At 43.4% G+C, this 24,913-nt stretch overlaps 1 protein-coding gene and 1 long non-coding RNA gene across 2 annotated transcripts; one reads left to right on the top strand and one right to left on the bottom strand.

Annotated features, from left to right (window-relative positions):
• Positions 1-619: 619 nt before the first annotated feature.
• On the top strand, positions 620-1,235 carry LOC133571804 (uncharacterized). The gene is made up of 2 exons (XR_009810452.1): positions 620-736; positions 841-1,235. It is a non-coding gene; the product is annotated as an uncharacterized lncRNA (long non-coding RNA).
• Positions 1,236-10,247: 9,012 nt separating this feature from the next.
• On the bottom strand, positions 10,248-24,833 carry LOC133572369 (galactose-specific lectin nattectin-like). Its single transcript, XM_061925306.1, has 7 exons — positions 24,676-24,833; positions 23,431-23,485; positions 14,465-14,486; positions 13,038-13,126; positions 12,744-12,878; positions 10,865-10,976; positions 10,248-10,720 (listed from the first exon to the last, which is right to left on the bottom strand). The coding sequence occupies exons 1-7, from the start codon at positions 24,831-24,833 to the stop codon at positions 10,644-10,646; spliced, it is 648 nt and encodes a 215-aa protein (XP_061781290.1). The 3' UTR covers positions 10,248-10,643.
• Positions 24,834-24,913: the final 80 nt, after the last annotated feature.

The following is a 24,913-nucleotide window of genomic DNA, read 5'->3' as shown; positions in this document are numbered from 1 at the left end:
AGGACCACATCATCTGCAAAAAGCAGAGACCTAATCCTGCAGCCACCAAACCAGATCCCCTCAACGCCCTGACTGCGCCTAGAAATTCTGTCCATAAAGGTTATGAACAGAATCGGTGACAAAGGGCAGCCTTGGCGGAGACCAACCCTCACTGGAAACGGGTCCGACTTACTGCCAGCAATGCGGACCAAGCTCTGACACTGATTATACAGGGAGCGAACCGCCACAATAAGACAGTCCGTTACCCCATACTCTCTGAGCACTCCCCACAGGACTTCCCGGGGTACACGGTCGAATGCCTTCTCCAAGTCCACAAAGCACATGTAGACTGGTTGAGCAAACTCCCATGCACCCTCAAGGACCCTGCCGAGAGTATAGAGCTTGTCCACAGTTCCACGACCGGGACCCCATTTTGAAAAATTCCTAGCGCCAACACCTGATGGAGTATCGGTGCGTACAAAACAGCGGCAGGCGGCTGTGGCCTGCGGGCCGGCTCTAACACTAATCAAGGAGCCATGGATGATTAATTGGTGGCCGCGGGCCTTGACTTTAACACCACTGCCCTGTACAGTGCAACACTGACGACGCATACTCAGAATTGTTGTCTATAAATGTGTCTTCTAGGAGGGTTCCTTTATTTGGACCGACGGCTCAGTTGTGGATTTCACCGACTGGGCAAACAACCGTCCTAACAACAATGGAAACCAGAACTGTGTAAACATCAACTTCAGAGGAGGTATCAATACACCTTGTCATTAACAGTTACATAAGTCAACGTGCAGTAATGTAGTCTTGGCATACTACACGTACACTGACATACTTGTTTGTGTTTACTTGCAGATGATCAGTGGAATGATATCCCATGCATTAGGTCAAGAACTTATGTCTGTGCCATGGATCTGAAACCTCACCATTAAGATCCCCCCTGATATCTTCTAGTGTTTTCCACTGTCTGTGTTAGATCGCTAAAACAACTTCTTTAGGCTAATTGCTCTTTGCTTACATTATTTCAAGCATGTTTCAGTGATTAGTTTACAAAGATTGGTCTAAGATCCCCTTTAGCTGATCCCACAGATTCTACTTATTTACTAGACATGTCAATGTTAGTTCCATTCTTGCATGCATTCTTTCTTTCCTTCTATCCATTATGTTTAAAGCAGCTAATATTTTCCCCATGTGTACACTCTGTTCTTGTATCCTATGTCCGCAAGTAAACTCTTGTGCTTTACCTTGAAGGCGTTGGAATGTGTATTTGGAGTATGATGTACTCCCTTTTTAACTTATCTGTTTAGAACAACCATTCATCTTCTTCCGCTTATTCGAGGTCGGGTCGCGGAGGCACCAGCCTTACTTCGTCCAGCTCCTCCCGGGGGATCCCGAGGCGTTCCCAGGCCAGCCGGGAGAGATAGTCTTCCCAACGTGTCCTGGGTCTTCCCCGTGGCCCTTTACCGGTCGGACGTGCCCGAAACACCTCCCTAGGGAGGCGTTCGGGTGGAATCCTGACCAGATGGCCGAACCACATTATCTGACTCCTCTCGATGTGGAGGAGCAGCGGCTTTACTTTGAGCTCCTCCCAGATGGCAGAGCTTCTCACCCTATCTCTAAGGGAGAGACCCGCCACCCGGCGGAGGAAACTCATTTCGGCCGCTTGTACCCGTGATCTTGTCGTTTCGGTCATAACCCAAAGTTCATGACCATAGGTGAGGATGGGAACGTAGATCGACCGGTAAATTGAGAGCTTTGCCTTCCGGCTCAGCTCCTTCTTCACCACCACGGATCGATACAGCGTCCGCATTAGTGAAGACACCGCACCGATCCACTCTTCCCTCACTCGTGAACAAGACTCCGAGGTACACTTGGGGCAAGATGTCCTCCCCAACCCGGACTAACTTTTTTGCAACCTGTTTAGAACAATGAGACTGTATTCCTTTCTGGGCGGTAGGGGGCTGTTTTCGTACTAAATAAGCTGACTTTTTCCGTTTGATTATTAGACCGCTTCTTGATGCCGCTATTACCGCATTGTAAGGACTGGTCTCCTAAAGCTTTAGTAAAACTTGGTAATATTCCTATTCTGTCTTGATGGTCCTTCTTACTCAACATATATGTCATCCAAAAGAACGTGGGATTGACCAGTGACTTTTATTCCATGAGAGGAAGACTGGTCTGATGCAACAGTACAAAACTCCACGATCACGTCGACGACATCAGCAGCCGGCATTAACACAGTTTTACCGGGCTGCTTCAGCTGGTGGGTCGCCTTGTTTCAGTTCCGTGAAATCCGACTGCTCGGCACGTGTTGAAGACCACACAGGTGTCAAAAACTGACTTTCAAACTCTTATAGTCATTTCTATAACAAGAGTTGGAGTTTCATTCATTTGTTTTATCAGTTATCAGTCTTTGAATATGTATTCTTCTCATTCAGCATTTGAGCTCACAATGTAGAATGTCAATACGTCGTTTGAACCTAGAAGACCATTTTTTTCTGCAAAAAAAACATGATAGATACTATTGTCCAAGTATAAATACGTCAAAACATTACAGAAAGGGAACTTTAGCAAATAAGTCTCTGACTGGAATTAATTAACTCATTATGTTTTGCATATGGTGAATGTTTATATTCATCTTGGAGAAAGCGAACCATCAGTTTTTCAGTTTGAGCACATAATTAAATAGGGTCCCTTAGTTGGACATTTGCATATGGACTGGATTAGTTCTCTTGGGAGATGAGGCAATACAATCGGACCTCGGTATGCAAAGGTGATAGCCCTAACCGTGAGAAGAGACTACATGTTTAGCTTAACGCCAATATTTCAGTTACGACCTATATCTGATGTTTTTCCAGGCACTTACACACAAACATCCCCTCTGGGGGGGGGCGTGGGGGCGTGTGGTTAGCGGCGTGGCTAAGAGGGGAGGAGTATATTTACAGCTAGAATTCACCAAGTCAAGTATTTCATATATATATATATATATATATATATATATATATATATATATATATATATATATATATATATATATATATATATATATATGAAATACTAAGTCAAGTTATACTCAATGGTTAACTGGACATCTTTATGTGCTCGACGCCTCAATCATTGGTATGTTTTCATCTACAAAACCATTCTGGGTATCACTCCATCTTATCTGTCTTGTCTTTTAACAAAGAAACAAGGAAGTCACAATCTTCGTTCAATGAATGTTCTGCAATTTGTCGTCCCCAAAGTAAGAACACAGAGATCTATAGAGGCAGAAAATAAGTATAAGAAATATAAAAACAAACTAATTGGTATACTACGAACATGTAAGAAGGAATACTACAGTCAATTATTAAACAAGAACAAAAACAACATGAGAGCAACATGGGCCATCCTAAATAGCATCATTAAAAATGGTGCTAAGAAAGATTACCCCCAGTACTTTCTAGATGGAAATACAAAAAATGACAATATGAACCAAATAGCTGAACGTTTCAATGATTATTTTGTTAATATCGGAAAAAATCTGGATCAAAGAATTCCAAATGCAGATGATGGGTCAGTTGAGGCCTTGAGTGAGCTCATAGACAGAAATCCCAATTCCATGTTTCTTAAAAGTGTAACAAAAGAAGAAATAATCAAAATTGTAAAAAATTGTAAATCCAAGACCTCAACCGACTGTCATGGAATAGATATGGTAACGATAAAAAAGGTTATACAAGACATTTCAGAACCTCTGACATATATCACCAATGTATCATTTTTAACCGGTAAATTCCCTGATATAATGAAAATTGCAAAAGTCGTACCAATTTATAAGAATGGAGACGTACACCAGTTTACTAACTACAGACCAGTTTCATTACTTCCACAATTCTCCAAAATCTTGGAAAAATTATTCAATAGTCGATTAGATTTATTTATTAACAAAAGTGGGACGCTTGTGGAGAACCAATATGGATTCCGAGCAAATATCTCAACATCAATAGCACTAACCAAAATAACAGAGGAAATTACCAATGCAATAGATGGTAAAGAATGTGCGGCCGCAGTATTCATGGACTTAACAAAAGCATTTGACACAATTAATCATGATATTTTAATACGAAAATTAGAACGATATGGCATCAGAGGTTTGGTATTGAATTGGGTAAGAAGTTATTTAACCAACAGGAAGCAATATGTAAAGATGGGTGAAAATATGTCAACTCGGCTAGATATATCCTGTGGTGTACCCCAGGGGTCAATACTGGGACCAAGATTGTTCAATCTTTATATAAACGACATTTGTAAGGTTAAGAAGGACTTAAAGTTGGTTTTATTTGCAGACGACACAACTGCTTTCTGTTCAGGAGAGAGCACACAGAAGATAATACAAATAATAACAGAAGAAATGAACAAATTAAAAAGATGGTTTGACAAAAACAGACTATCTTTGAATCTCAGTAAAACTAAAATAATGCTATTTGGTAATAGTAGAAAAGAGCATCATACACAAATACAAATAGACGAAGTAGACATAGAAAGGGTAAAAGAAACTAGATTTTTGGGAGTATTAATAGATGATCAAATGAACTGGAAATCTCATATACAAAACATACAACATAAGGTGGCAAAAAACATTTCAATAATGAATGAAGCAAAATATGTCCTGGGCCAAAAATCACTACATATTCTCTACTGCTCGCTAGTGTTACCATATCTGAGTTATTGTGCAGAAATATGGGGAAATAACTACAAATGTGCGCTACATTTGCTAACCGTGTTACAAAAAAGATCGGTTAGAATAATACATAATGTTGGATATAGAGAACACACAAACCCTTTATTTATTAAGTCAGAAATATTAAAGTTTGGTGATTTGGTAAAATTGCAAACAGCTAAAATGATGTACAAAGCAAACTATAACCTGCTACCAAAGAATGTACAACAATTCTTCTCAACTAAAGAGGAGAAATATAACCTTAGAGGAAAAAATAATTTAAAACATTTATATGCACGTACAACACTTAGAACTTTTAGCATATCAGTATGTGGAATTAAATTATGGAATGGATTAAGTAAAGAAGTTAAAAATTGTACTGATATGATCCAGTTTAAGAGGTTGTTCAAAATAATAGTGCTTACAGAGTACAAAAAAGAAGAATTATGAGAAATACTTTCAACCTTATTGAAAATAAGATATTCTTCATCTCAGTATGTTAATAATGACTGAATTAATTAATTAATTACATATTACAAAACTGTTGTATACTAATTCATAGATGTTATTTTATTATATAAAAAGGTCAGTAAATGATTCTATATATTTGTAAACGCTTGAAGTGGGAAAGGGGTAGGATTAAATAAGCTTTGCTTCTTCCTACTCCTTTTCGGGCATGATGTAAAATGAAATGATATGAAATTGTGTGATGTATTATGATGTAAGTGTGTTCATGTTCCAAATAAACTAAAGAAAGAAAGAAAGAAAGAAAGAACTGAACTGGGCAAGAAAGCATTTAGGTTTTCAGCACCGAAGGCTTATAATAACCTACAATCGAATATTAAACTTCAAACCCTAGTTACGTTGAATGAGTTTACAGCTTCTGTGAAAGGACTGCAGTCTACCTTGTCTGTATGCACATGTGTCATGTGAGCAAGTTTTAATGTTGTAAATGCGATGTTTTATGTGTTTGTTTATTGTTTTTAATGTAACCTTGCTGCTGTCCTCTTGGCCAGGTCTCCCTTGGAAAAGATGGGATTTTACCTGGTTAAATAAAGGCTAATAATAATAATAATACGGCAGACGAACTGCTTTACGGTAGACGAAAACGTGACTGCTGTTGTTGTGTGTTGTTGCCGCGCTGGGAGGACGTTAATGAAACTGCCTAACAATAAACCCATATAAGAAACCAAGAACTCGCCCTCAATCATTCTACAGTTTTAACGTCATTGGGCAGGTACGCTGTTTATATTGTGGGAAAGTGGCCTGAATTTTAGGAGATTTTCAGGAGAAAATTTGTTCCGGGAGGTTTCCGGGAGGGTTGGCAAGTATGTTATAGAACATATTTCTTCTTCCAATAAAGTATTTTGTGTCACTACTTATTCATTGTATTTGATTATTTTGAATAAAACTTGGTTAAGGTGTTCATGAGTACGTTTTGCTCCGATTTAACAATACTGTGAAAACGATGATAATCCTGATCATTTTGGTGACAATAACAGTGATATGAAATGTTCATATTGTTACTTCCCTATAGATTTATACACAGTGTAGTACCATATATTGCCCATATCTATTCATCATAGTATCAGCAATGGTACAACTCTCAAACTGCACTGACTCTACACCAGTGGTTCTTAACCTTGTTGGAGGTACTGAACCCCACCAGTTTCATATGCGCTTTCACCGAACCCTTCTTTAGTGAAAAATAAAATGTTTTTTTCTTAATTTAATCTTAATTTATAAATATTAATCATGAAATGATGTTATTATATTAAATAAATACTAATAGTATTGGGGTGGTGGTTCCTCTCTTTAAGAAGGGGAACCGGAGGGTGTGTTCTAACTATCGTGGGATCACACTCCTCAGCCTTCCCGGTAAGGTCTATTCAGGTGTACTAGAGAGGAGGCTACGCCGGATAGTCGAACCTCGGATTCAGGAGGAACAGTGTGGTTTTCGTCCTGGTCGTGGACCAGCTCTATACTCTGGGCAGGGTCCTTGAGGGTGCATGGGAGTTTGCCCAACCAGTCTACATGTGCTTTGTGGACTTGGAGAAGGCATTCGACCGTACACCCCGGGAAGTCCTGTGGGGAGTGCTCGGAGAGTATGGGGTATCGGACTGTCTTATTGTGGCGGTTCGCTCCCTGTATAATCAGTGTCAGAGCTTGGTCCGCATTGCTGGCAGTAAGTTGGACCCGTTTCCAGTGAGGGTTGGTCTCCGCCAAGGCTGCCCTTTGTCACCGATTCTGTTCATAACCTTTATGGACAGAATTTCTAGGCGCAGTCAAGGCGTTGAGGGGATCTGGTTTGGTGGCTGCAGGATTAGGTCTCTGCTTTTTGCAGATGATGTGGTCCTGATGGCTTCATCTGGCCAAGATCTTCAGCTCTCACTGGATCGGTTCGCAGCCGAGTGTGAAGCGACTGGGATGGGAATCAGTACCTCCAAGTCCGAGTCCATGGTTCTTGCCCGGAAAAGGGTGGAGTGCCATCTCCGGGTTGGAGAGGAGATCTTGCCCCAAGTGGAGGAGTTCAAGTACCTCGGAGTCTTGTTCACGAGTGAGGGAAGAGTGGATCGTGAGATCGACAGGCGGATCGGTGCGGCGTCTTCAGTAATGCGGACGCTGTATCGATCCGTTGTGGTGAAGAAGGAGCTGAGCCAGAAGGCAAAGCTCTCGATTTACCGGTCGATCTACGTTCCCATCCTCACCTATGGTCATGAGCTTTGGGTCATGACCGAAAGGACAAGATCACGTTTCCTCCGCCGGGTGGCGGGGCTCTCCCTTAGAGATAGGGTGAGAAGCTCTGTCATCCAGGGGGAGCTCAAAGTAAAGCCGCTGCTCCTCCACATCGAGAGGAGCCAGATGAGGTGGTTCGGGCATCTGGTCAGGATGCCACCCGAACACCTCCCTCGGGAGGTGTTTAGGGCACGTCCGACCGGTAGGAGGCCACGGGGAAGACCCAGGACACGTTGGGAAGACTATATATCCCGGCTGGCCTGGGACGCAAATTATTTCCAAAGCAGGACCCCCCCACCCAGACATACAATACTAGTACGCAGCTCATGAAAAACAATATGTTGTGTTACTGTCATTGTAAGTGGGCCAAAACACTTATTTTAGAAAATAATCCCATGGAAATGACTGCTGTCATTTGATTATAATAATAAAACATCTATCCATCCATCCATTTTCTACCGCTTGTCCCTTTTGGCGTCATTAACTTGGTATTTAGTCAGGTTTGGGACAGGTGTGCTGCTGGTGTGGCCACAGTGTGCACATAAGCAAATTAGAACCTGGCAACTACCGACCTGTTTCTATTCTCAGTTCCATTTCGAAAGTAATGGAAAAAAATAGTTTATGAACAGGTCGATAGTTACCTTGCCACAAATAAACTCATGTACAAATTCCAATCCGGCTTCAGAACTAACCACTCCACTGACACATGCCTTCTCTATCTGACCGACCACATCAAACATGAGGTGGACGCGGGCAAATACCGCGGCATGGTCATGCTGGACCTTCAGAAGACCTTTGACACCGTTAACCACGCTATACTGTTGGATACGCTCAGAGCAATCAGATTTGATAAAACCTCATCGAGCTGGATGCAATCTTACTTGGAGGGGAGGAAACAGGTTGTTGAATTGAACGGCATTGTGTGTCCCCCCCTCTCAGTAAACTGTGGAGTCCCCCAAGGCAGTATATTGGGGCCTTTACTGTTCCTAATATACATAAACGACATGTCATTGGCATGCGACTGTGAATTGTTTTTGTTTGCGGATGACTCGGCCCTGCTGGTATCCGGCAAGGACAAGTCACAGGTGGAGAAAATCCTCAGTGCTGAACTCTGTAGAATTTGCACCTGGCTCGCTGACAACAAGCTATCCATACACTTGGGTAAAACGGAATCCATCCTGTTTGGGTCCCACATCAACCTTAAGAAAGTCAATGACTTCACTATAAAAGTGGGTGACATTGTTATTACCAGGAAGGATGAGGTCACCTACCTAGGTTCAATTCTAGAGGCTAATCTTTCCTGTGATAAAATGGCAACCAGGGTAATCAAAAAGGTCAACCAACGAACGAGATTTTTCTATAGAATCTCCTCTCTGGTCAACAAAAGCACCATGAGGATTCTGGCGGGAACTCTCGTTCAACCCTTTTTCGATTACGCATGCACCTCCTGGTACCGTAGCACCTCCAAAACCCTCAAATCTAGACTCCAAACATCCCAGAACAAGCTAGTCAGATTACTTCTAGACCTCCACCCCAGATCACACATCACTCCTACCCACTTCTCCAAAGTGGGCTGGCTCAGGGTGGAGGACAGAGTAAAACAACTTGCACTGAGCCTAGTCTATAAAATCCGCTACACCCATGTCAAACTACTTCCTTAACGTAAATGACCGCCATAACCACAACACCAGGGGGAGCTACACTAACCACGTTAAACCCACATTCCGATCTAACAAAGGTCTTAACTCATTCTCTTTCTTTGCCACATCAATGTGTAATGCACTCCCAACAGGTGTAAAAGAAAGTGCATCTCTATCCTCCTTCAAAACCGCACTAAAAGAACACCTCCAGGCAACTTCAACCCTAAACTAACACCCTCCCTTCCTCATCATACCTCTTCGGATTGTAAATAATCAAATGTAAACAATCAAATGTAGTCACTTTTTCTTATAATTTCTGATCTCTCTGTCTGTGTCCAATACTTGCTGTACATATCCTACCAAGTCAGTCCTACACTGTTTCAATGTCAATTTCTCTGATGATGCAATTGTTGATGACTGAATTGTTGATACCAACCAAACTTAACCCCCCCCCCCCCCCCCCCCCTCCATATCCCACACCCTGGATTGTAAATAATGTAAATATTTCAATTTATATACTGTGATGATTATCTTGTGAGATGACTGTATTATGAAAATAGTATATATCTGTATCATGAATCCCCGACTTAAACAAGTTGAAAAACTTATTCGGGTGTTACCATTTAGTGGTCAATTGTATGGAATATGTACTTCACTGTGCAATCTACTAATAAAAGTCTCAATCAATCTAAGTTAAAGTACCAATGATTGTCACACACTAGGTGTGGTGAAAAGTGTCCTCTGAATTTGACCCATCACCCTTTATCACCCCCTGGGAGGTGAGGAGAGCAGTGGGCAGTGGTGCCGCGCCCGGGATTAATTTTTGGTGATTTAACCCCCAATTCCAACACTTGATGCTGAGTGCCAAGCAGGGAGGTAATGGGTCCCATTTTTATAGTCTTTGGTATGACTCGGCCGGGGTTTGAACTCACATTCTACCGATCTCAGGGCGGACACTCTAACCACTAGGCCACTGAGTTAGAGGGAACATTGTTTGGGGGTATCCATAATACGCCGATAGGGAGAAGTTTTTATTTACACGATGAGTCGGGTGTGTCCTGACCTCCGCGGCGGAGGCTTCGCCGAACCCCTGAGGCTGACTCACCAAACCCCTAGGGTTTGATCGAACCCAGGTGAAGAACCACTGCTCTGCACACTTAAATGAACCATAGCATTGTGTCTGAAGATATGCCTTTATTGTTTGTCACCTTATCAAAACGCTATGTTCACATTCTAAGATGGTACAGTATGTCGTTTCCAGCCAAAGTCCAGGTGGATGTTTTTTTTCTTCTTCATCTTGAATCCATAGGGAATAGAGCTTGTGCAGAAGTGAATAGAAGGAAAGAATGCATGAAAGAATGGAACTAATTACCTAAAACTATCCAACTCACCACTAACATTGATATGTCTAGTAAATAAGTAGAATCTATGTGGTCAGCTAAAGGGGATCTTAGACCAATCTTTGTAAACTTATAAATGAGACGTTCTTGAAATAATGTAAGCAAAGAGAAATTAGCGTAAAGAAGTTGTTTTAGCGGTCTAACCCAGACAGTGGAAAACACTAGAAGATATCATGGGGGATCTTAACGGTGAAGTTTCAGATCCATGGCACAGAAAAAAGGTCTTAACAGCGTGCAATCGATATCGTTCCACTCATCATCTGCAAGTAAACACAAACAAATATGTCAGTGTACGTGTAGTATACCAAGACTACATTTTTTAGAGGGTGAATTTACTGTATGATTTTCAGAATTATTACTCCACGTTGACTTATCTAACTATTAATGACAAAGTGTATTGATACCTCTTCTGAAGTTGATTATTGCACAGTCCTGTTCTCCATTGTTGTTAGGGCGACCATTTGCCCAGTCGGTAAAATCCACATCTGAGCCATCGGTCCAAAGAAAGGAATCCTCCTAGAAGACACATTTATTGACAACAATTTTGAGTATGCATCGTCAGTCCTGCACTGTACAGGGGGATTGAGAAGCCAATCCAATATTATTATTATTATCATTTACAGCTGGAAATGAGCACCAAATTAGCGTACAGGAACACGTATTTTCTGTATAGCAACAAGACTGTAGTGGTACTTTGTTGGGGATACTTGGGAGGTACTTGGGAGCTGAGCCAGAAGGCAAAGCACTCGGTCTACCGAGCTATCTACACTCCTACTCTCACCTAATGGTCATGAAGTGTGGGTCATGACCGAAAGAATAAGATCGCGGATACAAGTGGCCAAAATGAGTTTTCTCAGAAGGGTGGCTGGCATCTCCCTTAGAGATAGGGTGAGAAGTTCAGTCACCCGAGAGAGACTCGGAGTAGAGCCACTGCTCCTTTGCTTGGAAAGGAGCCAGCTTAGGTGGTTCGGGCATCTCGTGCGGATGCCTCACGAGCGTCTCCCTAGGGAGGTCCTCGTTGCACTTCCCACTGGGAGGAGACCCCGGGGCAGGCCAAGGACCAGATGGGGGGGATTACATCTCCTCTCTGGCGTGGGAACGCTTTGGGATCCAGCAGGAGGAAGTTGCTAATGTTGCTCTGGAGAGGGAAGTCTGGGGGTCCCGACCCGATTCCGGATAAGCGGTTGAAGATGGATGGATGGATGGATGGATGGATGGGAGGTTTTCAGGATACAAGCTGTCTTTTTGCTAATTGGTATGCTTTAGGAAGAAAAAAAAAAGAGTGGAGTGCCATCTCCGGGTTGGGGAGGAGATCTTGCCCCAAGTGGAGGAGTTCAAGTACCTCGGAGTCTTGTTCACGAGTGAGGGAAGAGTGGATCGTGAGATCGACAGGTGGATCGGTGCGGCGTCTTCAGTAATGCGGACGCTGTATCGATCCGTTGTGGTGAAGAAGGAGCTGAGCCGGAAGGCAAAGCTCTCAATTTACCGGTCGATCTACATTCCCATCCTCACCTATGGTCATGAGCTTTGGGTTATGACCGATAGGACAAGATCACGGGTACAAGCGGCCGAAATGAGTTTCCTCCGCCGGGTGGCGGGGCTCTCCCTTAGAGATAGGGTGAGAAGCTCTGCCATCCGGGAGGAGCTCAAAGTAAAGCCGCTGCTCCTCCACATCGAGAGAAGCCAGATGAGGTGGTTCGGGCATCTGGTCAGGATGCCACCCGAACGCCTCCCTAGGGAGGTGTTTAGGGCACGTCCGACCAGTAGGAGGGCGCGGGGAAGACCCAGGACACGTTGGGAAGACTATGTCTCCTGGCTGGCCTGGGAACGCCTCGGGGTCCCACAGGAAGAGCTGGACGAAGTGGCTGGGGAGAGGGAAGTCTGGGCTTCCCTGCTTAGGTTGCTGCCCTCGCAACCCGACCTCGGATAAGCGGAAGAAGATGGATGGATGGATGGATGGTATGCTTTAGGTTATGAGCAAAGATTCGTGTTATCAGCCTCCCCACCGCTGGTTGCCGTATTGAATGCCTTAGTGAACCCCTGTAAGATCTGATCAAAACACCTGGTGTCTTACTCACTATCTGTAGTTTATAGTTAGAGACGGTCATAACTTTGCTTTTCCAATCCTTGGAATGAAGGACAGTGAAGCAGATTGAGAGTAAAACTGCTAGATTAGTCTGGACACCCCTGATTTAGAGACTTTGGGGTCAATATGAAATATGGTACTTGAAGACTTGTTTCTCAGCACATCGTGTAGCGTTATTGTGTTGGTGAATGTTTTACCTCTACTGCGTCAGTGAATCCGATCCAGGTGAGACTGTTTTCGCCAGTCGCTTCAAAAATCAATTGTCGAACAACTTCGTTCTCCAGATTGCTGTGAATGGACACCAGGTTCCCGCCGATAATTTTGCAGACGATCTGATGGGCACACATTTGAACATGATGTAATTTCATATCATAAAGGCCAAAGGACTATGACTGTATAAAGAGGCATCATCACAACCCTCAAATTACCACTTTTTAGGACAGCACATTACACCAACTGTTTATTTGTGTGTTTTCTACCACTTCCCCTACCTCTGCTTGATTAAAGTCAACCTCATAGTTTTGGAAGATGAAACAACGCTTGTCCAACTGAGTCCAGTCCTTAGGGCAGCAATCATCTGCTACACAATCAATACATGTATTCATTTGCAACTTGTTCAATAAACAATCACACTTACATGTAACAATTTAACAAGTCAAAAAAGGAGTAGGAAGAAGCAAAGCCTATTTGATCCTACACTTGTCCCATGAAAGTGTCTGATATTGTTATTAGCCACTGTTCTTCAGCAGTTATTATATTAATGATGGTGACAATAATAATGCATTTTGTTTATAAAGCACTCCCAGATTTGTAACAGAGGGGCAGAGGACCAAGGACCGACCTTGAGTGTTAGAATAATTATGTATAAGTTATCACACAACTCTTACGCTTAAAGGCCGTTGCTATAGTTATTATCTATTGTGGTCAAGTTGTACTGTTCTATCTGTGCAATGGCACACAACTTGTAATCTTCCATTGCGAGTTGTCTCGCAGCAGCAGTTTATTTCCAGACCCTGCCTGCTGACAGCCAAGGACGGACTTTGAGTACCTCAACGCAGACAAAACAGAGACAGGGTGAAATCACGAATAATCACGTATTGTGTCTACTGGGGCTGCTTGCATTACCCCTCCCTTCAGAAGCAGCCTCAGTGATGTTAACTAGGGAACTCTTGAATAAATAGAGGAGCGCGGGGGCTGTACCTTAGAGCGTAGGGTGAAACTGTAACTAAGTGTTCAGCCCAATGCGTTTCTCCTCATGAGCAAAATTCAACTCTGTCTCTGCTCAATTCCTTGCTTCTTGTCTCGTTTAATAGATGGTTCAGTGTTTGAACCTGACCTAGAGAAAAACCAGTCTAGAGAAAAACCAGTCTGGAGCGGTGTCATAAAATCCGACAATGTGCTGGAGATGACGGAGAAGAATATTATGGTCGATAGCGTCAAAGGCTAGTAAGGGCCAGGAGGATGAGAAGTGATTTCATCCTTTGTAACTGAGGTACTGTGTGGAACAATTTCCCTTGTGGATCAATAACATTTATCCAAGTCTAATCCCTGGTCAGCAGCTATCAGGAAGTCATTTGTTAAAGTTTGAAGTGAAGTTCAGGATACAGCTAAAACGGGAAGTCAGTCCCTAGATATCAGTCAAAAATACTCAGGCGGCAAAAAGCCAGCGCCTCCGTCATCTCCATGTTGTTGTATTATTATGCTTTGTGAATACCATATGCTTGTAATACCAACATAAGTGGCCCGTTGAAAATAATTGTTGTACATTTTGGGGTAACCTGTTGTTTGCTTTGCACAGGATTACTGCGGTGTCAGAGTGTTCATGATCGATAAATGTAAGTATTTTAGATATGGCAATGAATGAGTTTAGCTATCAATGAAAACCATCAATATTCTTGTAATAGTATGAGCAACCAACCTTTCTTGATGGCAGAAGACCACTGTGGAGAAGGAAAGAACATTGTTAATATATAGAATATTATACATATATTTGCAAATGATGAACTGACATACAGTATAGTACAGGGGTAGGCAACCCGCGGCTCCGGAGGCGCATGCGGCTCTTTGATCACTCTGATGCGGCTCAGCAGCTCACTTGCTGAACCCCCCAATATTCCCGTGAGACTTCCGGATTTCAGTGCCTCTCGCAGAAAACTCCCGGGATTAATATTCACCCTTACGGCTATAATAAGGGCGTGCCATGATGGTACAACATTTGGAGCCCTCTACAATCTGTATTAACAGAGTGCCAGCTCAACACTTGTTACACATTATACATCTTTTGCTTGCCCACGTACGTGACAGCAAGGCATATTTGGTCAGCAGCCACACAGGTTACACTGACGGTGGTCATATAAAACAACTTTAACACTCTTACTAATAATGCGCCACACTTTGAACAAAAACCAAACAAGAATGACAAACACATTTCGGGAGAACATCTGCACCTTACCACAACATAAACACAACAGAACAAACACCCAGAATCCCATGCAGCCCTGACTCTTCCGGGCTACATTATACACCCCTGCTACCACCAAACCCCGCCCCCACCCCAACCCTGCTCCCTCACACATCAACCCCCCGTGCGTCGGTTGAGGTGGACGGGGTTTGGTAGCGGGGGTGTATAATGTATCCCGGAAGAGTTAGGGCTGCATGGAATTCTGGGTATTTGTCCTGTTGTGTTTATGTTGTGTTACGGTGCAGATGTTCTCCCGAAATGTGTTTGTCATTCTTGTTTGGTGTGGGTTCACAGTGTGGTGCATTATTAGTAAGAGTGTTAAAGTGGGTTTTTTTTTATACCGACACCGTCAGTGTGAGCTGTGTGGTTGTTGAGCAAGTATGCCATGCTGTTGCTTACGTGAGCAAAGCGGGAGCCCCATACAACGTGTGGCTGATCAGGCACGCTGACTGTAGTGGGCGCTATATGCTGTACCATCATGGCACGCATGACGCTGACAAGCGCCATTAAAGCTTTCAAATTCCACATAAAGGTGTGGGCATCGTGTCTGAGACCCCTGGTTATACATAGCACAAAGCAAAAAAAAAAACTTCGTATGCAGTGTTATTAGGGCCCGCATGGCCCATTGTATAAGGACTCCCCTAGCGAAAATTGCTTTTTGATAAAAAAACCAAACCCCAAAAATAAAAATTGCGCTCTAGCGCTCCCTAGGAAAAAAAAAAACTAGACTGCCTGTAACTCCCACTAGGAAGGTCGGAGAGACATGAAACAAAAACCTCTATGTAGGCAGGGGCGGATTAAGAAATTTTGGCCCCCTGGGCCTGACATGGTCTTGGCCCCTCAACCCCGCGCGTGCACGCGCACACACACGCACGCACTATGCAAGAAATACTGTATACTGTGAACAGACATGCACACTGTACTGTACAGAAGAGTGCACATACTGCACACACACTATTAGGTATACCACACAGACAAGCACAGGTTTCACACAGACACAGGTGGGGGAGGGGATAAATGGCCTAAAAATAAAAATTTTGGAAAATGATTACGCCCACTTCAGTGATGGTGCATTGGGTCATTTGAGAGATATTATGTATTGGAAGTTGGTACTTATCATGAAATAAACCCCCCACCCCACCCAAAAAACTAAATTGGACATGATTTTTGCCCCCTTTTCCTCCCTTCTATCATTAAAAATAAAATAATATCTTAGGAAAACACTTTGGCATAACGGCAGCTGTGCAGCAAATTGAGGCTCAAAGTCTGTATCTATTTTGTGGGAAAGCTTGAGGAGGAGAAGGAGAAAGGTAAAATGATAACACATGCATCGGAGAGCACCACAAAGAAAGGTGTAGGCCAGTTCATGGTACAAGGGCTGCATGCAGGTCAAGATAGCCCATTTCCTCTGCCTGTCTTACTTACCCATTCACCGAGAGACCACTGAGGACATAGAAATGCAAGTGGATATGGGGTTCGAAATACTGGCGTCGGTCAGAGGAGTCAATGTGGAGGATGTTTATAAACTTGTAGATGCACATATGACCGACAGCACAGAGCACAACAAAGGCTTTTCAAAGCTGTTGGCAGAGATGAACAACTTGGAAAAACCAGCAGGGCAGATCTTTTGTGGCACCCACACTACACTGGGCTTCAGCAGTGCCATGAATAAAGTGATGCGGTTGGCGGAGGCCGATATGAAGATGGAGCAAGTGCTACAGAGTTTCATGGTAGATCTGGATGTAGACAGCAAGAATGCTATAGTGGCTGGACAGGCACTGGACATGTCCTGAACTCAGTGTCAGACGTGGCTGCCGAATACTTGGATGAAGTGAAGCAGCTGACAGATCTCATGCTGCCCCATCTGAAGACTGTCCTGGCCAGGCAGAGGATGGACTATGGGATGGATGAGGAGACCTTCCCAATGGACCCTGTCAGTGAACAGGCTAGTAACATTGATGGCACCCCTGTGCACAACATTGGGATGGAGAGACAATGTGGCAAGGTGGACTACAGACTGAAGAAGTTGGGCACACTGAACGCAGTCAATAGGTCAATAATTTTACAGAAGAGCCAGGAGCTTCAGAGGTTTCAAGGCAGCAGCACAAGCAAAAAGAGAGGTTGAACTCAACTGGAGTAAACTCATGAAGGCAAAATTCGAGAGTTGGGCTGACGAGAAACAAGAGATGGCTCAAAGACAGGAGAAGAAGAGACTAGACATGCTGGACACACTGAAATCTTTTGGTGGCCCCTTCACGATAGTGGGGAAGTTGAAAAGTTCCTTGTCGATGAAAGTCTGAACAAGAATGCAAAGCTGCAGAGAATGAAGCTTGAGGTTCAGTTTGCCAGAGAAAGCACCAAGCTTTTGCCTAAAGTCAATCCTATCTTCAGAATCCAGGTGACAGACAGTTCCCAGAAATGGCGAAAGTGCAATTCTCCCAGTCATAATGGATACTTAGAATTTTATGGTGGTGGTAAGTATTCATGAAAACAGGTAGCCTAACATTAGTGAATGGGTGAATTCTGGAAATAACAACCTAAAAATCTTACACAGTGCACCTTTAAGCAAGGGGTTTCTTTCGTGCTTTCAATTTCGCAAAATCATCCACCACATCATTGAAGTCCAACTCTCTTGTCAGCTCACTCTCAATTGCCAATAGAGATAACGCATTTAATCTTTTCTGAGTCATTCTTGTGCGCAGCTCATTTTTGACTCTTGACAAAAGAGAGAATGAGCGTTCTCCCTCACAGTTACTGACCGGTAGAGTGAGAAAAATCTGTAGCGCAATGTATGTATTAGGAAACATAGGCTGTAGTCCAAAATGTATTATTGTTTTGAGCAGTCCTGAAGGGGTCCTCTCCTCATCAGTGTTGTTGAGCTGTATAAAAGATTTGAACTGTATAAGCTCCTGTCCAATACTTTCATTGAGGTCAGATGAGTATGATTCAGTGAGAATCTTGGCCTTGTGAAGGACTGAAGCATTGGACTCTGTATCCAAAGAGAAAAGGACACTGAACAAATTGTTCAGATGTTTGTAGGCCTCCAGATGGTGATTAAGGCTTGAACTCAGTTGATCAATAGAGGCAATAAATGTCTCTATTTGAAACAGTTGCCTTCCCTCAAGCACAACATCTGGGGATGCTGATTCATCAGCAAACTTTTTACGTTTCTTCGTCCGTTCAGCCCTGTAAGATGTGGTGCCACCCAACATGTTTAAGGCTTTCTGCTCAAAATGATCAAATAGATCTCTTTGGGAGAGAACAAAGGTGCGCAGAGATTCCAGCAATCTAACTGCTGTACCAAGGTCCATGTCTGATTTTTGAAGTTGCAGACTTGTGGCCTGAAATCTGGACAGAACAGTGTCCCAAAAGCCTGCCATGAAGGCCATCTCAAGTGAATCCAGCTTCCGCACTAGACTGTCAGCTTCAGTTTGTGTGTCTCGTTTCTCTGTGTCATCAGTGGAAATACCCTGTAGTGCTGCTCTTATTTTACTGTAGTTCTGCCACAGTGCTTTGGTAGATTCTGCACGGCAACTCCAACGCGTGTTGGATAAAGCTTTAAGTGTGAGATCTATGTTGGAATTGCCAAATACCCTGTCCCATCGGTGTGTGGATGCAGTTGTGAAGTTGTAAATAGACTGAATCAAGTCAAAATACTTATAGACTTCATTTCCACATCTGTCAATGCTGTTGACTCCCACCAAATTCAAAGAGTGAGCTGCACATGGAATATAGTGTATTAATGGGTTGCTTTTCTTTAAGTGAGCCTGCAACCCATTATACCTCCCTGACATGTTGCTGGCATTATCATAAGCCTGCCCCCTGCAATTTGACAGCTCTAACCCTAGATTTTCCAACACAGACATGACACAGTTAGCCAAACTTTCACCTGTATGGCTAGTAATGGGCTCAAAACCCACAAAGCGTTCAACAACACTGCCCTCTTTGCTAACAAAACGGAATATGAATGTCAATTGGTCCACATGAGATAAATCTGGGGTTGAATCCACAATGATAGAGTAGTATTTGCTTGCTTGCAGTTCATCTGCTATAGCCTGTTTGGTTTTTGCACCCATCAATTCAATGAATTCCTCACAAATGGTGGAGGACAGATATGAGGTATTACCTCGACCCATCTGCCCAAACTTTCTGATGTGATCCTTTAGAAAGGGATCAAATTCAGCCAGGACCTCCAGAATACCAAGGTAATTCCCATTGAGAGGAGACCCTAACGATTCATTTTTACCCCTAAATGCAAGGCCCCTTTCTGCAAGGAATTTAATTACTGCAACAACTCTTTGTAACACCTGCCTCCAATAGCTGCTCTCTGCCTGAAACTGTTTGAACAGGTCTGCATCAACTGTGGCACCTGTGGCGCGGTTCAAGACTGCTTGCATGCAGGTTATGTGCTCAGCACTTCGCTCATGTTCACCAAATCTTTCTGAGTGTTTCCAATCACAATAGCCTGTCACAAAAGAATGCGTTTTTGGGGAAAACAGTTTGCATGCAAAGCAGTAAACATTACCAGTAGAGGGAGAGTACATCATCCACTCTCTTTGTACTCGTTGTCCATTGGGCAGGTGTGAAGTAAAATGTTCATTGTTTAGGCATCGGGTTTTGCCTCCTAGCCCACTGTTCCTCACAGAAGCTGGATAATGGCTGTGATGGTTGTGAAATGATTTTGCACCTCTTTGAATAAGAACTTCCTTCATTGACTCAGTGAGGGTATCAGCCCATTTAGCGGGATCACTAGGTAGAGTTGTCACTGTAGATGGTGTTGAAAAAAGATTCAACTAATTTTCTATGCTGTCCAGAGGTGCAGTGACCTCACATTCATCCGAGCAACTGGCTACTGCTGAGTTGGTTGAATCATTAGCATCCGAAGCATTTGGTTCAGTGCGTACAGTTGTAGTGGTCTCAGGATCTTGGGAGCTACATGCTAGCTCAGGTGCATTGCTAACCTTAGCTGAATTTGCAGTAGCATTTATAGAATTGCTTTCAGCAGATGTCTTTGTACTGAAGAAGCTGGAGATATTTGGAACACTCTCAAGTAAAACTGATTCCTTTTTTTTCTTTTCTTGCTGAATTTTTTTTCTAGCTCCTCCACTTAGACGTTTATGATCCATATTTCCCTTCTTTCTGTGCACATTGGCTCTTTGCCTATCACAACAGCTTAACCAACCATGTGTGTGTGTGTGTGTGTGTGTGTGTGTGTGTGTGTGTGTGTGTGTGTGTGTGTGTGTGTGTGTGTGTGTGTGTGTGTGAGTGATGCAATTTTCAAAACTAGCAATCTAGCATTAACAGTCAAAAGCAGAAATCAGCTGATTTCTATAAGAACTGATAACAGATTTCCAATCAATGCTAAACTCAGACAGCGAAAGTCACTAGATGACGTTTTGAGTCGCCAGTCATGTATGGCCAAAAGTCTCTAAATCGAATGCCAACGTTGCTTAATCGCCAACACACTGGGACTCACTGAAGGACTGACAGTGAATAAAAAAAGATGATTAAGATAATTGTGTACTTTTCTCTTCTGATATTTTCACTAAGGACCCCAAGCTATCTGCATGCAGCAACAATGTCTGACAGACAGGAGAGCGGAGTGGTCAGTGATGAATGGCAAGGGAACAGACTGATTTGTACTGAGGAGAAAGAGAGAGCCAATTACAGTGAAATAAATTCCAAAAGAGCCAAGTGACTAGCTGAAGGCAGGGACAAATGCCTTGGAGTGACCAACAAGAGTGCAAAGTACCAAATGGCAAAATGTGGGAAGACCAACAGGCAGATCTGCTTTTACCACTTATCTTCACAATCAAAAAGTCGCTAAATGATGTTTTCAGTCGCTAGCCAGGTATGGCCAAAAGACGCGAAATCTAGCGGTAAAGTCGCTCAATCACACTGACAGTGAAACAAATAATTTTTAAAAAGATAGTAATCGTACAATGTCTTGTACTTTTGTCTTCTTTCTTAATATTTCTCAAAGGACACCAAAATGTCGCTATCTGCAGGCAGCTTGCTAGCTATGATGGCAGCAACAATGTACCTTAAAGTGACTGACCAACAAGAGCTCAAAGTACCTAATGGCAAAATGTGGAGAGACAGACACAATAAATTGCATTAAGATGAAGAGAACTGTTGCTATTATTAATTTTAACAACAACCAGAAAGTCGCTAAATGTCACCAGCCAGGTATGGCCAAAAGTCGCTTAATTGGCCACACACAGTAACAGAGAAACAAACAAACAAAAAAAAAGATCATAAAGATAATAGTTGTACAACTTTGCGTACTTTTGTCTACTTTCTAAATATTTTCACAAAGGACACCAAAATGTTGCTATCTGCAGGCAGCTTGCTGGCTATGATGGCAGCAACGATGTCTGCCAGACAGGAGAGAGTGGTCAGTGACGATCGAATCGAGAAAATGACAAAATGGGTCAAAGACCAAAAAGTTATTAACTGACAGCAGTGACAAATGTCAGACTGTAAACTTTTTTGAAAGAAAAGGACAAAATGGGAAGATGCTGATAATAACAGCAAAATGGAAAATATAAGAATTTCCAAGTAATGCTCAACTCAAGTGTGTGTGTGTCGTGTGTGTGTGCGCGTTAAACTTCTTGTGGAATGATTAGAAAATTATCTCTGAGTCTGAACTGAGGGAAAGGAAACCAAATTTTGAGCAGTCACTCACGAGTTCAAAGTACCAAATGAGGAGATTCTAAAAGAACAGACCGGTTTATGAAAGACTCGATGGGGGAGGGGCACAGCTAAGAATACTTGAGTGAGATTCTGTGATCCAAATTCGAGATAGAGCTTTTTGATAATGATAATTTGTCAGAGTAAGGTTGTGTAATCAAAATTTGAGAATGAGCTTTGCCAATCAATCAAGAATATTTGCATTAAGTTCTGTGATCAAAATTCAGAAACAACCTTTAATAATTGATAAAGAATATGTGAGTGAGGTTGTGTGATCCAATTTGAGGATTAGCTTTGATAATAATGATTGAGAGCCTCTGGCCCTCTGTGGATCGTGGCCGCGGGGCCAAGTTGGCCTGGCCCCTTGGGGCCTCTGACCCTCTATGGATCGGGGCCAAGTTGGCATGACCCCTCGGGGCCTCTGGCCCTCTATGGATCGTGGCCGCGGGGCCAATTTGGCCTGACCCCTTGGGGCCTCAGGCCCTCTGTGGGTCGCGGCCGCGGGGCCAAGTTGACCTGGCCCGTTGGGGCCTCTTACCCTCTATGGATCGTGGCCGCGGGGCCAAGTTGACCTGGCCCCTTGGGGCCTCTGGCCTTCTGTGGGTCGCAGCCGCGGGGCCAAGTTGGCCTGGCCCTTTGGGGCCTATGACCCTCTGTGGGTCGTGGCCGCGGGGCCAAGTTGACCTGGCCCCTTGGGGCCTCTGACCGTCTATGGATCATGGCCGCGGGGCCATGTTGGCCTGGCCCCTTGGGGCCTCTGGCCCTCTGTGGGTCGCGGCCGCGGGGCCAAGTTGACCTGGCCCCTTGGGGCCTCTGACCCTCTATGGATCATGGCCGCGGGGCCAAGTTGGCCTGGCCCCTTGGGGCCTAAGATTATTATTTTTGCAAAAGCAGTTTTGCATGCGTCGCGGCCGCGGGGCCAAGTTGGCCTGGCCCCTTGGGGCCTCTGGCCCCCTGGGCCTGGGCCCGGTAGGCCCGTTCATTAATCCACCTATGTATGTAGGTCTGACTTACACCTACCTTTCATAATTGTATATCCTCGGGCAAAAATCAACAGGAAGTTGGCAATTCCCCCTTCAAGACAAAAAAGTACTAAAAACAGTCACTTTTGCCTCTTTGAGCTGTAATTTGACCCTCTTAACATGCTTCAAAACTCACCAAACTGAACACACACATCAGGACTGGCTAAAATTGCGATCTAATGAAAAAACCTAACCCCAAATCTAAAAATTGTGCTCTACCGCAATTCTTTTATAAAACGCAGAAAAAACTGCTTTAGGAAGAAAAAAATGACAAAACTGCCTGTAACTCCCACTGGGAAAGTCGGAAAGACATGAAACAAAAACCTCTATGTAGGTCTCACTTAGACCTACATTTCATTTCATTTAAAATTTCAAAACATTTTTGCGGTTCCCATTGTTTTCTATAATTTGTGAAACTGGTCAAAATGGCTCTTTGACTGGTAAAGGTTGCCGACCCCTGGTATATTAGAAGCATGAGTTTTTATGGGGTAAACAAGAAGCAGTGATATCATTTACTTACACTTCCTGCCAGAAGTCCGCTGACGGCAGTCATAAGCAACAACAACCGAGGAGAAAAAGCCATCTGTGCAGTGAAAGAAAATGTATTAGAAGCCTGCGCTATTTTATGAAAAGTTGCACATTTTTGCAATTAGTTTCAAATTCCAGTGCAACTTTAATGAACATATTCAAAAAAGTGTGCAATCTTACCTTCGCTGATTGATGTCTGAGGATGAGACGATGCAGCAAAGAGGCAGAGAGCATCCTTTATATGTGATCGCATGTGCTGACGTCACATGGGCAGTTACCCAAATTAATAAGCAACGTATGCGACCAAAACATTTTAATTGTGGAAAGTATGATTGTAATTACAGGTTTAATGACCTGTACATTTTAATTGACTTGCTAATTAATGTGTGGGAAGGGCGATGTCCTGGCAGAGATGCAAACATGTACGGTATGTTTAAATCTCCGACAGGGTGTGTGTGTGGAGATTCATTGGTGTCTCTATTGCGAAAGCTTTTTTTTGACACTGGATGTATGGAATGGATTGATTGATTGAAACTTTTATTAGTAGATTGCACAGTTCAGTACATATTCCGTACAATTGACCACTAAATGGTAACACCCCAATGAGTTTTTCAACTTGTTTAAGTCGGGGTCCACGTATATCAATTCATGGTACAAATATATGCTATCATCATAATACAGTCATCACACAAGTTAATCATCAGAGTATTGTTGCGTTTTGGACCAGTCTTCCCAGGGAATTCAAGTCACAAGTCGCTCCCAAGCTCTTTACGACACTTAAAGCTGAGTTGAAAAACCACCAGAGACAGAATAGGTATTTTGTAATATATTTGCAAAGCTTTGCAGATATACATTCACAGAGACAGCATAGAACATTCGGATCGCGCCGCTAAGATGGTCTGTCTTCCCGACCCCAAAACCCTCTCCCCTCTTCCATCTCTCTAGTCAAAACACATGCACATTATCTCTCTAGTCAAAACACATTCCAAAGATCAAGGTTAACACACACAGTTTACTTGCAGAGAAACAGAAAGAGAATAAATGGAAAAACACGAGTTGTTTTCAAATATGACTATGAAATAGAAGAAGTAACACTTAAATTCGGATATATGTAAATATCTGCCTCCGACAGTATATACATTGAATTATTTACATTATTTACAATCCGGGGGGTGGGATGAGGAGGGTTTGGTTGATATCAGCACTTCAGTCATCAACAATTGCATCATCAGAGAAATGGACATTGAAACAGTGTAGGTCTGACTTGGTAGGATATGTACAGCGAGCAGAGAACATAGTGAGTTCAGATAGCATAAGAACAAGTATACACATTAGAAATACATTTGATTGTTTACATGTGGTTATTTCCAATCCGGGGAGGTGGGATGTGGAGGGGGGAGGGTGTTAGTCAAGGGTTAAAGTTGCCTGGAGGTGTCTGAGCTGTCTTTCTCCGTCTCCGAGCTGCCGACCGCACCGATTATTGGGGTGAAGTCGTCCGTCGTGCCACCGACCGCTGGAACGCAGGTGAGCTCGGGTGGTGATGAACAAGTGAGAGCTGGCGTAGTTGGAGAGCTCTTTAGCATCGCTCCGACAACAACATTGCCAGGCTTTGCCAGGCGAGACAACATTTACCGGGTGGTTACTGGTCCGCGGTTTAGTTCAG

Source organism: Nerophis lumbriciformis, linkage group LG29 (genome assembly GCF_033978685.3).
Source record: "Nerophis lumbriciformis linkage group LG29, RoL_Nlum_v2.1, whole genome shotgun sequence".
Lineage (NCBI taxonomy): Eukaryota > Metazoa > Chordata > Actinopteri > Syngnathiformes > Syngnathidae > Nerophis > Nerophis lumbriciformis.
This window is presented reverse-complemented; position numbering and strand designations above follow the sequence as displayed.